Source organism: Aedes albopictus, chromosome 3 (genome assembly GCF_035046485.1).
Source record: "Aedes albopictus strain Foshan chromosome 3, AalbF5, whole genome shotgun sequence".
In the NCBI taxonomy this organism is placed as follows: domain Eukaryota; kingdom Metazoa; phylum Arthropoda; class Insecta; order Diptera; family Culicidae; genus Aedes; species Aedes albopictus.
In genome coordinates this window covers 262755628-262768120 of record NC_085138.1, presented here as the reverse complement: position 1 = coordinate 262768120, position 12493 = coordinate 262755628, and the positions used below count along the sequence as shown (strand labels likewise).

The following is a 12493-nucleotide window of genomic DNA, read 5'->3' as shown; positions in this document are numbered from 1 at the left end:
GGTCCTCGGCGTGATCGTCAAGTGTTCTAACCATCACACCAGGTTCGCTCCACAGGTGTTTGTATGTCACGAATAGGCTCGGGAACGGGTCAACGAATGTTATGTTATGTTATGTTATGAATATTGTAAAGTTATTCAGGTACACAATAATATACAAACTACATAATTTTTGAAGCATAAATATTATCGATGAATTCTATCATTGCAATAAATCCGCATGAGAATGAACCAAATAACTTTTCTTCTCAGTTCATTGACTTAACTTTACAAAATAATGATGATGATGGTGGAAGCTGAATCTGCCTCTGTGATGCAAAACATGATAATCATGACGTTGCTACTAATTGAGTAGCATTTCTGCTGGCGATGATGATGAGCGCAGAGAGTGATGAAGTTTGATGGAGCTTTTTCCACGTTTGGATTTGCTGGCGGCGGGCGGATGATAGCAATCACGTTGCTGTTGTTGTTGCTGCTGCTGCCGGGTGCCGGTGGTTTGCATCTAATGCTAGACATCCGAACGCATTGGTTTTGATTCGTACGAGTAGTTATAGTTCAATGGTTCAAGAAGAGGGTTGATTTTTTGTGTGAAAATTTTGTTCAAATAGTTCCAGTTGACGGGTTTCTCCGTTTCATTTAGTTCAAAAGTGCGCAATCGAATTGAATAGTGTGAAATCGTTTGATTTTAAACAGTGCGATCGGAGGAATAGGTCAAATCCGTAAACTGTGGTGAAGGTAGGGAACTATGAAAAAAATTAAAAAAAATATAAGACGAAGAGTGGAGGTTAGAGTGCTACTCTTATTTTTAACCGAAACTAATTTACATGCATTCAATGCGGGTCAATTGACTACCTCAATTCTATAGCTGATTAATCGGAGCAGTGTATCGACGTGTTTGTATGACAAGTGAAAGCTGTCATTAAAAAACGGCGGATTATTATAAGGTGAACTTCTTTCATGATTTGTTCAATCGTGAATTATGATAGTCCTCCTAGGCTCCCATAACCTTTAGGGATCAATCTGGCCACACTGGATATGTTCCCACTTTCCTAAGGAAGCATAGGACATTGCTGGCGTGGCAGCATTGACCCTGTGGGATCAAAAGACCATGTGGGACTATTTACTTTCATGTTTTGAAATATCATGACCTTAGAGTGGCACACACTTTTATAAAAACCATAAAATTCGAAAAATTCCAAGTATTATCTTCCATAATTGTTGTATTACAGTACGTACATAGACAGGAATAGTATCAATAATGAAGCCCCAAGGCTTCGTCTCACTTTGTCTACTCTAAGGTATTACTTTTCTCTAGGCATCGGATCACGCTATTTGTTTTTTTTTGCCAGTTCAATGTAGGATTGCAGTCACATTCCGGAAGCATTTTATTTTTTTTAAATTTAATCAGTCAGACTTATTTCACCGGAAACTGCACAACGAGTACTGCTATAAAATCGCTCAAGGATTTCTACAAGTTCAACTGAAAATTCTTTCAGCAATAACTACATAAACTAGATATGAACAGCTTTGGCAATGCGCACTTCAACGTCTGCATGCCTACTTACTTATTTGCAGTCCTTAGCACCCATGGGCCATTAATTTGCAGAAGGCCGAATTGAAAGATCTCCATCCTGGGTGGAACAAATTTCCCAAATGGAGAAGAACGTGGCCTTAGAGCCGACCTGGGCGATTTCCCGCCATTCAAATTGCTGTTGACTTCCTTTTTTCGGAGGCTACGCCGCCATGAGCCTCTGGGCCTGCCTCTGCTGCGGTGTCCTACTAGGTTCCAATCTAACGCTTGCTTGTAGATTCGGTTCCCATTCCTGCCTAGTGTTCGGCCGACCCACATCCACTCTCGCTCCCAAATTTCTATCGCTATCGCCATTTGATATCATCGACGGTGGAGCTTCACATTGGAGATTCAGTTGTAAGTACACCGTTCGTGAATTATACACCGCAGGCATCTTTTGATGACGAACTGCAGCCGTTGAGTGTTCTTCATTGATACACACCAAGTTTCACTAGCATACAATAGCACAGATTTCACGTTCGAGTTGAAAATTCGGATTATGGTGCATCGACTAATCTAGGTGTTTTTCCATTCATTTCTTAGGGCCAATTTCTTCACCCTGGCTTAAGCGTTAAACCAGGTTTAACTACATATATGGGTAAGCCTGGCTTACCGGTTAAGTCGAGGTGAAGAAATCGACCCTTAGACTCGCAAAAGCAGCCCTAGCCTTCTTGATCCATTCACCTGTGTCGATCTTGGTGCCGCCAACGGCCGCCATTTGGCTCCTAAATATTGGAAGCTTTGTCCACTGTTTGCCCAGCTACCGTAAAGCTGGAAGGGTTGACCGTGTTAACATCCAACGATTTGGTCTTGTTGACATTGATGGTAAGACCTGCCACCGAGGAGCGATTGGCAAGATCACAGAGCTTGCTCTGCATATTAGAACACCGTTGAGCAAGGAGAGCAACAATTGCCCCAGGTAACAATTTGATGCTGTACAAACGTTTCTACAACTATCTTAAATCAGCCTTCCCTTGAACAAAAGCTGAGCACAAGAAATACAATCCTTTAATCAGCTCCTGAACATCTAATTTTGATGATTTCATTCAACCTTTAGCTGATTTGAGGTTCTTTGAAAGGCTGTTTTAAGGTCTAATATGCGCTTAATCAGTTACACTAGTTTACATCATTTTTTAACTCGGTAAGGTGATGATCATTTTTGGTGTAGAATCATGCCCTGAGTTCGAAAATGTGAAGGAAAAAAATTACAGTAGAGCGGAAACTTCTTCGACTTTCCAAGGTTGATGATTTGAAATCGATTTTTGTTTTATTTTTAAGCAAAGTCGCTCACTTCACACATCTCATTCTCCGTAATCAATGCTCCGATTGAGCTGATTTTTAATGTAATTCGCCCACATATGATATGTCAATTAAACGTTTAGAAAGAATTTTTAAATGTTTTTTTTCTTGCTTTTTGGAAAAATACATTTATTAAAATATCTTTGGAAATTTTGCTAAAATTTAAGGAGATCGTCCCCAAAACTCGCCAATATCTTGAATTTCATCAATCTGACGCTAAACCTGCATTCAGATGATCGAATGGTATTATATTCAGCTTTTAATTTATGGAAAAAGATTTAAAATTGGTTGAACAAAACGCAAGATATTTGAATTTTATTGAATTTCATATTTTAAAAGGTTATAAAACTCGATATAGAGCTAAAACTCAAAAACTGTTCTACTCAAAAATTTTTGAAGCACGGTTTCGAAATCAGTGTTAAATTATGCTTCAAAAATTATGGTCGTTGACAGAAGTTTACGACTTTCGTTTCATTTTGTAAACTAGTGTTATCAATTAAATTTATCAATTGTGTACAAATAAAAATAAAAACACTTTCTTGGGCCTATTTTTACCATTAGCTGCTTCTATTGCCAGAAGAGATGTTTCAGAATGTATAAATTAATCTGTGGGAAAACTGGGAATTGAAATCGGACTTTTTGATTTATAGTCACTCACTTAAGCACCTACACCACACACAATTGTTGTATCCGAATAGTCAAGAACATAAATTGAACTAAGCCTGTATTGAGGCTGATCGATGTGGACTTCACGAAAACATGTTTGGGTCAGATGTCAAAAAAATATTTGATTAAAGGGTGAAAAACAGATGATTAATTCTGCATGTTAGTGTATGCTTTAAAACTGGTCATACAGATGAAGAATATTCTATTCAACTATATATCCAGCCATCTATGTATTGCTGATTGAAGGTTTTGAACAAGCCATATTCCAGACCAATATTCAGCAGTAATTGTGTTCAGCCACTGCCACCATTAACCAGCCACTGTTCAGCTAATCCTCTCAATGATCAGCATTCATTTTTACTTGGGAACGTCATCTGCCATGGTAATGGGCTGCCACAGCAACCCAGGATTTGATTCCCGGTCAATTGCACCTACCAGGATCTCGTCGATTACGATAATTAACAGTAGCGGTGATAGTATACATTCTTGTTTCGCTCCAGCAACGACCCTGTTGGGTTCGGACAAATCACCGTTGAGCAATGCTCCGCACGAAAATGCTCTGGACTGTGCTTCAATGAGGTCGATGATTTTCTCAGGAAGACCCTTGCGCCTGAGGGTTCCCCACATGTTTCCGTGATTGAGACGGTCGAAAGCTTTTTCGTGATTAATAAACACCAGGCAGAGAGACTCTTGGAATTCATTGATTTGCTCCAGGATCATACGGAGCGTGACAATATGGTCCACACAGGATCGTCCGGCACGGAATCCTGCTTGATGCCATCGGAGTGTTTATTTATTTATTTATTTATTTATTACACCGTCTTCGATAGTCAAACCGTACAGACTGTACTTAATGTAATGTATCTTAAAAACTAAACTACTTGACTAATCCGTTTTTTTAAAAACAGCTTTCGTAGTGTTCAAGTCGTACACGTTTGAAACATCATTAAATGCTCGAATGCATGAGTCGAGTGGGTTGTTGTAGCCGTAGTTTGAGCGATGATACGGAACAGATAGTAAGCTGACAAACCGCAAACTTTGGGGGGAACGTTGAACGATATCTGTTGCAGAAGCGCAGGGCAGTCGATTGTTCCTTGAATGACGTTAAAGATGAACAAGCGCTGCAGCGTAGTACGTCTAGTAGTCAGTGGTTCTAGGTCTATTAATTTACACCGTTCGGAATAGGCGGGAAGATTAATTGGGTCGTTCCAGGGAAGCAGCCTTAATGCAAATCGCACAAACTTTTTTTGCACACGTTCGATCGAAAGTATGTGCGTTGGATCCAAATAGGAGCAGCGTACTCCAGGACACTTCGCACCAAACAGCAGTAGAGCGACTTTAGGGCATATACGTCAGTAAAGTTTGAGGCGTGACGACGAATGAACCCTAGAACCGAGAAAGCTTTGGCAGTAGTTATCCCCACATGTTCATTCAACGTGAGCTTGGTATCGATAGTTACTCCCAGGTCGCAGATTGACGTAACACGTTGTAGTGGTTGTTCCTCCAGGGTGTACTGGTGATGCATAGGATCCTTCGAACGGGAAAAGGAGAGAACCTTGCATTTCTGGCCGTTGACGAACATTCCATTGTTGTTACACCACATTAACATTGTGTTGATATCGTCTTGTATGTAGAGCGGTGCAATCATTCGAAGTCTCTATAACGCGGAAGAATTTCAGGTCATCGGCGAAAGACAGCTTGACCGACGAGATGACCAGGTTCAGGTCGTTTACAAAAATGTTGAATAATAGCGGACCAAGTACGCTGCCTTGGGTCATGAGTTGCGTCAATCTTCTCCTGTATCCGGTTAAGGATCACTTTGCGGAGGACTTTGAGAACGATACACAGTAACATGATGCCCCGCCAATTAACGCATACAGTCAGGTCATCCTTTTTGGGTACCTTTACTAAGACGCCTTGCATCCAGTCGGCCGGAAATGTCGCGGTTTTCCATGTGTTGCAGAATAATTGATGCAGTAGTTGTGCGGATACTACGGGGTCAGCTTTGAGCATCTCAGCTGATATGCGATCGACCCCTGGGGCTCTGTTCGATATCATGCTACGGATAGCTGTTTCTATCTCCTGCACTGATGGAGCTTCGGTGTACACGGTGACACGGGTAATGCGTCGAACCCTTGGCGGATCATGCTGAGGTGTTGATGGCGTGACCGACACTTGAAAAGGTTTCCAAAGTGCTCGAACCAGCGTCACAACTGGTCAGCCGGACTGTCAGTAACTTCCCAGACGTGTCTTTCACAGGCATCGTAGCATTCATCTTGGACCCACTAAGGCGACGTGAGACATCGTAGAGGAGACGGATGTCGCCGGTGTTTGCGGCTTTCTCGCAAAAGCCCACGTTCGTTTGTCCAGTCTACAAGAGCGTTTCACTTCCTTCTCGAGAGCCGAATAGTACTGACGGGCTACGGCTTTGGCTCCTCGTGTTTTCGCTCGCTTTATCGCGGCTTTGGCGTTCCTTCGCTCCTCTATCTTCTTCCAGGTATCGGGTGTGTAGCTGACTCAAATTATTCTTGCCGGTGGCGATGAAGGCGTTCTTGATGGCGCTCCATTGATCTTCTACGCTTCCACCTTCTGGAATATTCGCAGCACGGTTCTCTAGCTCCTCGACGAAGGACCTTTTCACCGCGGAGTCTTCCAGTCGGCGTGTGTTGAACCGGCGCCCGATTTTTTCCTCCTGTCGAGGGATCCTGACAATGCGCAGTCGGATCTCGCCGATTAGGAGATGATGGTCGGATGCAATGTCGGCGCTACGTTTGTTTCGCACATCAAGAAGGCTCCGTCTCCATTTTCGGCTGATCCAGATGTGGTCGATTTGATTTTCCGTGTTGTCATCACGGAAAATCAATGTCACTTTGTGTCCTGGTCGATGGGGAAAGATCGTCCCCCTATCACCATGTCATTGTTGCCACAAAACTCTGCAGCTCTCAGTTCTCGATCTTTTCTCCGAGATCATGGCGTCCCATGACGTGCTCATAGTCCGAGTTGTCGGAACCAACCTTTGCGTTGAAGTCACCCATGAGGATCTTGATTTCACCTTTTGGATTCTTATCCACGACAGCAATCCTCTTTGTTTTGCAATTCGGCAGCATCGGTTGGCGCATAACATTGGATTATGGTAAGGTTTCGAACCCGTGTTCTGAATCTGGCCACAATTATCCTCTCATTAATAGGTTCCCACTTCATGAGCGCAGCGTGGGCGTGAGAGCTGAGCAGGAAACCAACTTCACGGTGGCGAGGAGCGTGTTCACCTCGTAGGCCAGAGTACAGCAGAATTTGACCCGACGACGCCAATCTGTGTTCTTCAAAGTTCGGTCAACGGACTTCGCTCAGCCCAAGGATCTCAAGCTTAATACGGCATGCCTCATTGGCTAGTTGTGCCAGTTTATCCTGCTGGGCTAGGGTTAATACATTCCAAGTTCCAATTCTTGTCCATTGTTTCGCGCTACAAGTCGTTGCCGTTGAATCAGTTCGTAATATTTTATTTTCAACTTCTGGAACGGTTTTTAGGTTTCGAGAACAGTAGGTTGTTGTCATGAGGTCCCTTATCTACCATGGTGGGGCTGCCACCTTCCGGTGGAGGAGCATGTCTACCTCAGCCGCTGGATGCCAGAACAGACGCTGTTCGACCCTCACCTGCTTGGTGAACAAATCCTCGGTATACGTATCTGCTCAATCTAGCTGAAGTCAGAAGGACAACAGTTTCCAGGTTGCACTATCAGCTTAGCACAAACTCTTAGCTGGCGGCCTGGTGGTTTCTGTCATCGCATAGCTTGACCCGTGGGAGCATGATGTAGGAACTTTTGAGGACCAGAGCTATGTTGGACGCTCTCTTCATCGACTAACCATTTTGTAGCCCAAAACCACCAGCACAGAATGAGGTTATATAGGCCATTGAGGAGGTAAAAGAAATTGATTGATTGATTTGCCTTTATTTAAGAGACTTTCAGATAAAAAAACTGCAAGGACGAGATCCCGGTCAAACTTCTCGAACGTGAAAGTGAGCATCTACATTAATCAAACCACTGAATTCTATCAAAAATATAGAAAAGATGAAGGATTGCTTACCAACTATTTGGATGGCCTCATTTGCACAGTATTCATGAAAGGGCATAGACTAGATTGTGTTAATTACTTTCAAATTTGGCGTACAAAATGCTGCCACGTGTCTTGTTCAACAGACTAAGACCTCTTGAAGAGTCCTTCATCGAAGAATACCATGTTGATTTTGAAGCGCCGTAGGATTCAGCAAAAATAAATGAGCTTTGTCAGATTTCTGGTGAAATGAATCAATATAAAGTGTGTACGAGTTGCAGATGAAGTGGCTACCTGGTTTGTGATCGTGGATGTTTTGATGCAAGGTGATGCTCTTTGAAATTCACTGTTCAACTCTAAGAAGTGATTAGGAGGTCTGACATGTAAAAGAATGGCCGAGGAAAGGCACTATCATCACACGGTTCAGATATCAGTAGGTCGGCTCCAGAGGCACGTTCTCCTCCATTTGTGAATTTCGTGCCAGGAACAGGCTTGATAAACTTGACCAAGACTAAATACATGATTGCAGATAGAGACAGGGGCAGGTCTAGTTGTGTTAGTGGTGCAGTAGGGATGATAGCGATGTGTTTTAAGTTGTTGTAGAATTCACACTTATATCACGCACTTGTGACATGTTACAGTGTCGTTTCTCGTGAAACAAAATGGATTGCGTAACTACTTAGGTTACGGAACTTGCTAACGCAAACGAAATTCTCTCTGTATAAGACGCTTGTTGTTCAGTAAGTCTCAAGCAGTTGATTTATTTAGCAATCAGTGTGTCTAAGAGCGAATTTCGTTTGCGTTAGCAAGTTCCAACCTACATTTTTTTGCCACTTTCTTAAAGCAACGAAATGCGTTTTGTTTATATCTTCGTCATCATCCGTTCAATGATACTGAGTGCATAGGTGATAAGGAGTATCAAAATTCTATGGAATACGCTTAGAAAGAGGTTTTGCACATTTCAGACAGTGTATTTCTTGGAACCACCATAGATTAATCAACACATATGGTAGTTAATCTCCACCGATGCAAACGTATGATAGGGAAATTTGTACCGTTGATGTGCAACGCCAACTCTAAGGTACACGAACGCAAATTACCCCAACAGAAAAACACCGAAAACATTTCACAGACCCTGCCGTGACAGCAGACAATAACAGTTTACGGTGGGTTTGTGTTTAGTTCCCACGAGAACTGTAGCATGCATTCCATCACAGTAGTTGGATGGAGGGCATTGCATTGTGTGATTGAACCAGTTATTATACAGACGGACCTGCCCCCGCTATATGAATTTGCTGTACTAAGTACTCTATCACGTTGATAGAGTAATCGATTATTATCACCACGGTAATAGTGAGATTCGCGCAGGTGAAGTTCGTTCGGTATACCTGACCTCAGAACGTTTTTATCTTATCAGTGCGTTCTACTTCGGGGAATCGGTTGGCGAAGCTTTGTTGCTGTGCGGGGAGTTTGGTACACGGATTGAAGGGCGATCCACTTTAGATACTAGTTTATTTACTTTGATATGATTCATTTTGGAGATTTGTTTGGGTTTTTTCACTGGCATAATCATCGTACTTTCAATTTCGATTGCTTTCTGCGGCAAATTCTCCTAAACGCGAGTGAAACTATTTTGATGGCAATATATAAAGTTACAAAAATTACTGCAAACAAGTCGAGCATGTGCAACTGGAAGAAGTTTAGATCCACTCCAGGATAACGCATGTGTGGTGCACCTTTGTGTCGCATAACGTACTCTGTCCAGAACACCGCAGTATCCATGGCTGACTGTGGCCGATCTCGGTACAAACTCGACAGTTGCTTCGCTTTTTCAGTATAACTTGAGTTGGTCAGAATCACATCCATTGCTGAAGAGAATGTTTCTTCCGTTAGGTCGGCGAACTGAACGATTACTGCCCAACCTTCCTTTTCCACTGCAAGAGTGTTGGCTTGTTGATCTCCGAAAAATGGCATACCCAGTAGAGGAACACCGTGGAACAGAGCTTCTGCTACGCCGCCTAAACCACCATGCATTACAAACAGGCGACAGTTTTTGTGCGCCAGAAGGTCGTCTTGTGGTAGCCACTTTTTCAGAAGAATGTTCTCCGGTTTGTTTGGCATGTGTTCAACGTCCCACTTCCAAATCACTCGCTGCTTCAATCTTGCGAACGTGTTGATCAAAGCATCAAGTTTTTCCTTCGGTATGGTTGAACTCAGTAGATTTGTGCCCAAGCTGAAGAGGATAAAACCGTTTTCTGCCTCATCCGTCCACTTTCGAAGGTCTTCCGGCAAAGGATCTGGAGTTTGTTTGATTTGCAGTCCACCGACCTCTACCATTGCTTGAACGTAGGGGCGAGGCGAGGTTTTCGTGAAGTGCTGATTAATCAATACGAGTGATACGTTTCGACGAACCTCGTCATATGATGGGAACTGACCACGAGGGAATACGGAGCTGAAACAATGACAGCATGCGATAAGATATGAACATTTGTTCGGAATCCAGGAAACTTACTCGTAAAACTGCTCCGAAGTGTGCTTCATATACCAATTGAAAGCATCCTCTAGGAATGAGATTAACAGGTTCTGCATTCTACCGGTGAAACCCATTGGATTTAACATGCCTCGCATAGTATTAGGAACAGCTGCAATGGGATATGGGTTTCCTACCATTTCGTTAACTAGGGGCATTGCCGCGTTTGGATTAACAACTACGGTGGGAGCCCCTATCCAGTTCGATACGCCGAGTAGAAAATCCGCCATCAGCCCCACAACTAAGAGGTCAAATTTTTCTTCTTTGATGATCTTGTGGACTTCGGGATGATGGATGCTGTTGTTCGCGGACTCCAGAGCTATGCGATTCATTTCCGGGAAAGTTTTCACCATTGACCACTGCGATTGATCCCTCATGAGATTTTTCATTGCACCTAAAAGTAACTGATTTTCAAATGCTCTAATAATGTTTCTTCACCCTTACCTTTGCTCCAATCTGGCATTGGAATAGTGATATGCCGATAATTATCCAATGGGGACTGCAACGGATACGGGCTGACCATTGTGACATGATGACCTCTTCTAGCAAGTTCCTTGAGCAATGCCTCCTGCACTATGACGTGTGATCGGCTTGGACTCATGTTAATGCCGAGGATTCGGTAACCAGATGTAACCGTAAGCAACACCCCGAGCAGGAAGATTATTCTAAACAGAAAATACATCTCGTAAGCCAACAGTACTGTTCCCAATGGTATCGATTTTACAATTGAGGATTGAGTACCGGTGTCAAGCTATATGAAGTGGTGTGTACCGTAAAATGGAGATGGTTTGTACCTCGGTGGTGGCTGAGATTATTTTACATCAGTGATTGTATTCGATACTATGAGATTATTTTGCATTTGTATATAGCATTCACTTTGTAACCTCTATAAACTGCAAAATTTCAGTGGCAAAATTAGCCTGAAGTAAACAGAACAGAGTGGAAAGTATAGTACCCACCTAGAGTAATCAAATTTCAAATCTGAATATTTACCAAACTGAATCGCAAATCCCTCATAGAAATGTTCAGCATAACAATAAATTTAGTTACGAAAAAAAAATACATTTTAATGTTCAAAATCTGCCTACACAAAGTTTCACTGTTTTACAGTGTGATACAGTTTTTGTGCTGAGAACACTAGGGTGTCACAAATGGAATCCACCATATATGACTCCTGTGCAAATCTGAATTGTCATCTACAGTCTTTTGTGTATCAATCTCAATCTAGGCCACCCTATGGCACACTCAAACGAATAAAAACAGCTGTAGATGACTTGTAGGTTTTAGATCTGTATTGGATGCTTTATTGGCGTAATGAGTTTGCCCATATCTTATCGTTTATTCCCACGTTGATTTTCCGCATATCATTGATTGATGCAGGACCATTGCTAGGCATATTCGGTACTCGATTGTTCCGGCGCTCTAATATAGGGCGATTGCCGAAGTAGCTGCCTGATGCGACGAGTGGATTATTGTTATCGTACGCTTTTGCGAAGGTTATATTTTGCAAATGACAATGAATGTCCGGTCTGAAGTTGGCGGTTTTTGTGACTTTAGCTCAGTTTTGGGACAGTAAATCCATAATTGTATACAGTAAAATTAAATCTAAAGCACTCAATCCATAATATTCCTTCTGGCATGCTATTACAATGGGCACAAAACCTTCTTAGTTTTGTTGTCTTCAAGCACTTATGAAAAGTGCTCATATACACCTATTGGCGTAGCAACACACCTAAAAAAAAACTTGTGATTTTGTATTATTTTCGACCGACATATAAAAGCGGGCAGCCAATTAAACGCCCCATAATAAATTAAAAAGTTCCATCAAAACTTCCCATAAATAATTGATTTTCGAGCAATGAAAAGTGTCAGAATTTCCACAAATAAATCAACAATTGCAATGAAATACTATATTTTTTCCAACAAAATATTTCGAACAAACTACATCATAGTATCATGATAGAAGACTGAAACTATGTGTGCAACTTAAAGGCATCTCTGTTCGCATTATACCGGGCAAATTCTTGGATCTGTGGATTGCCTAGAATCGAATCGGCGCAGATACGGCGCGTCGGATTTCGGAAGCTTCGGCAGCCTTCTGCCACCTCAGTTCCTCAATTATCTATATGCGGCTTCATCGCATGGCTCCAGGTAATTTCTCAATTGGGAATTTTAAAATTTATTATGGAAAAGTCGGATTTATTTGTGGAAAATTTAAGCTTTTTTGGTGAAAAAAATGTAGTTATTTATTGCAATTGTTGAATTATTTGTGGAAACTCCTTCATTTTTTATTGCTCAAAAATCAATTATTAATGGGTAATATATGCACTTTTTGATTTGTCTATGGAAATTTTCTAGTTTATTATTGGTCCCACCCCTAG

At 42.0% G+C, this 12493-nt stretch overlaps 2 protein-coding genes across 5 annotated transcripts in view; one reads left to right on the top strand and one right to left on the bottom strand.

Annotated features, from left to right (window-relative positions):
* LOC109417184 (protein yippee-like) overlaps nucleotides 1-12493 on the top strand; it is a 314595-nt gene that overhangs the window by 218905 nt on the left and 83197 nt on the right. The gene's annotated exons all lie outside the window — the stretch shown is intronic.
* On the bottom strand, nucleotides 9078-10951 carry LOC109422421 (UDP-glycosyltransferase UGT5). Its single transcript, XM_019697217.3, has 3 exons — nucleotides 10557-10951; nucleotides 10095-10506; nucleotides 9078-10034 (listed from the first exon to the last, which is right to left on the bottom strand). The coding sequence occupies exons 1-3, from the start codon at nucleotides 10792-10794 to the stop codon at nucleotides 9152-9154; spliced, it is 1533 nt and encodes a 510-aa protein (XP_019552762.3). The 5' UTR covers nucleotides 10795-10951; the 3' UTR covers nucleotides 9078-9151.

Excerpts from the sequence above, each read along its gene's own strand:
- LOC109422421 (XM_019697217.3), bottom strand. The coding sequence starts at position 10,794 with ATGTATTTTCTGTTTAGAATAATCTTCCTGCTCGGGGTGTTGCTTACG. Across the intron at positions 10,507-10,556 it reads AATGCCAGATTGGAGCAAAG|GTGCAATGAAAAATCTCATG; the intron begins GTAAGGGTGAAG and ends AGTTACTTTTAG. Across the intron at positions 10,035-10,094 it reads ACTTCGGAGCAGTTTTACGA|CTCCGTATTCCCTCGTGGTC; the intron begins GTAAGTTTCCTG and ends TCATTGTTTCAG.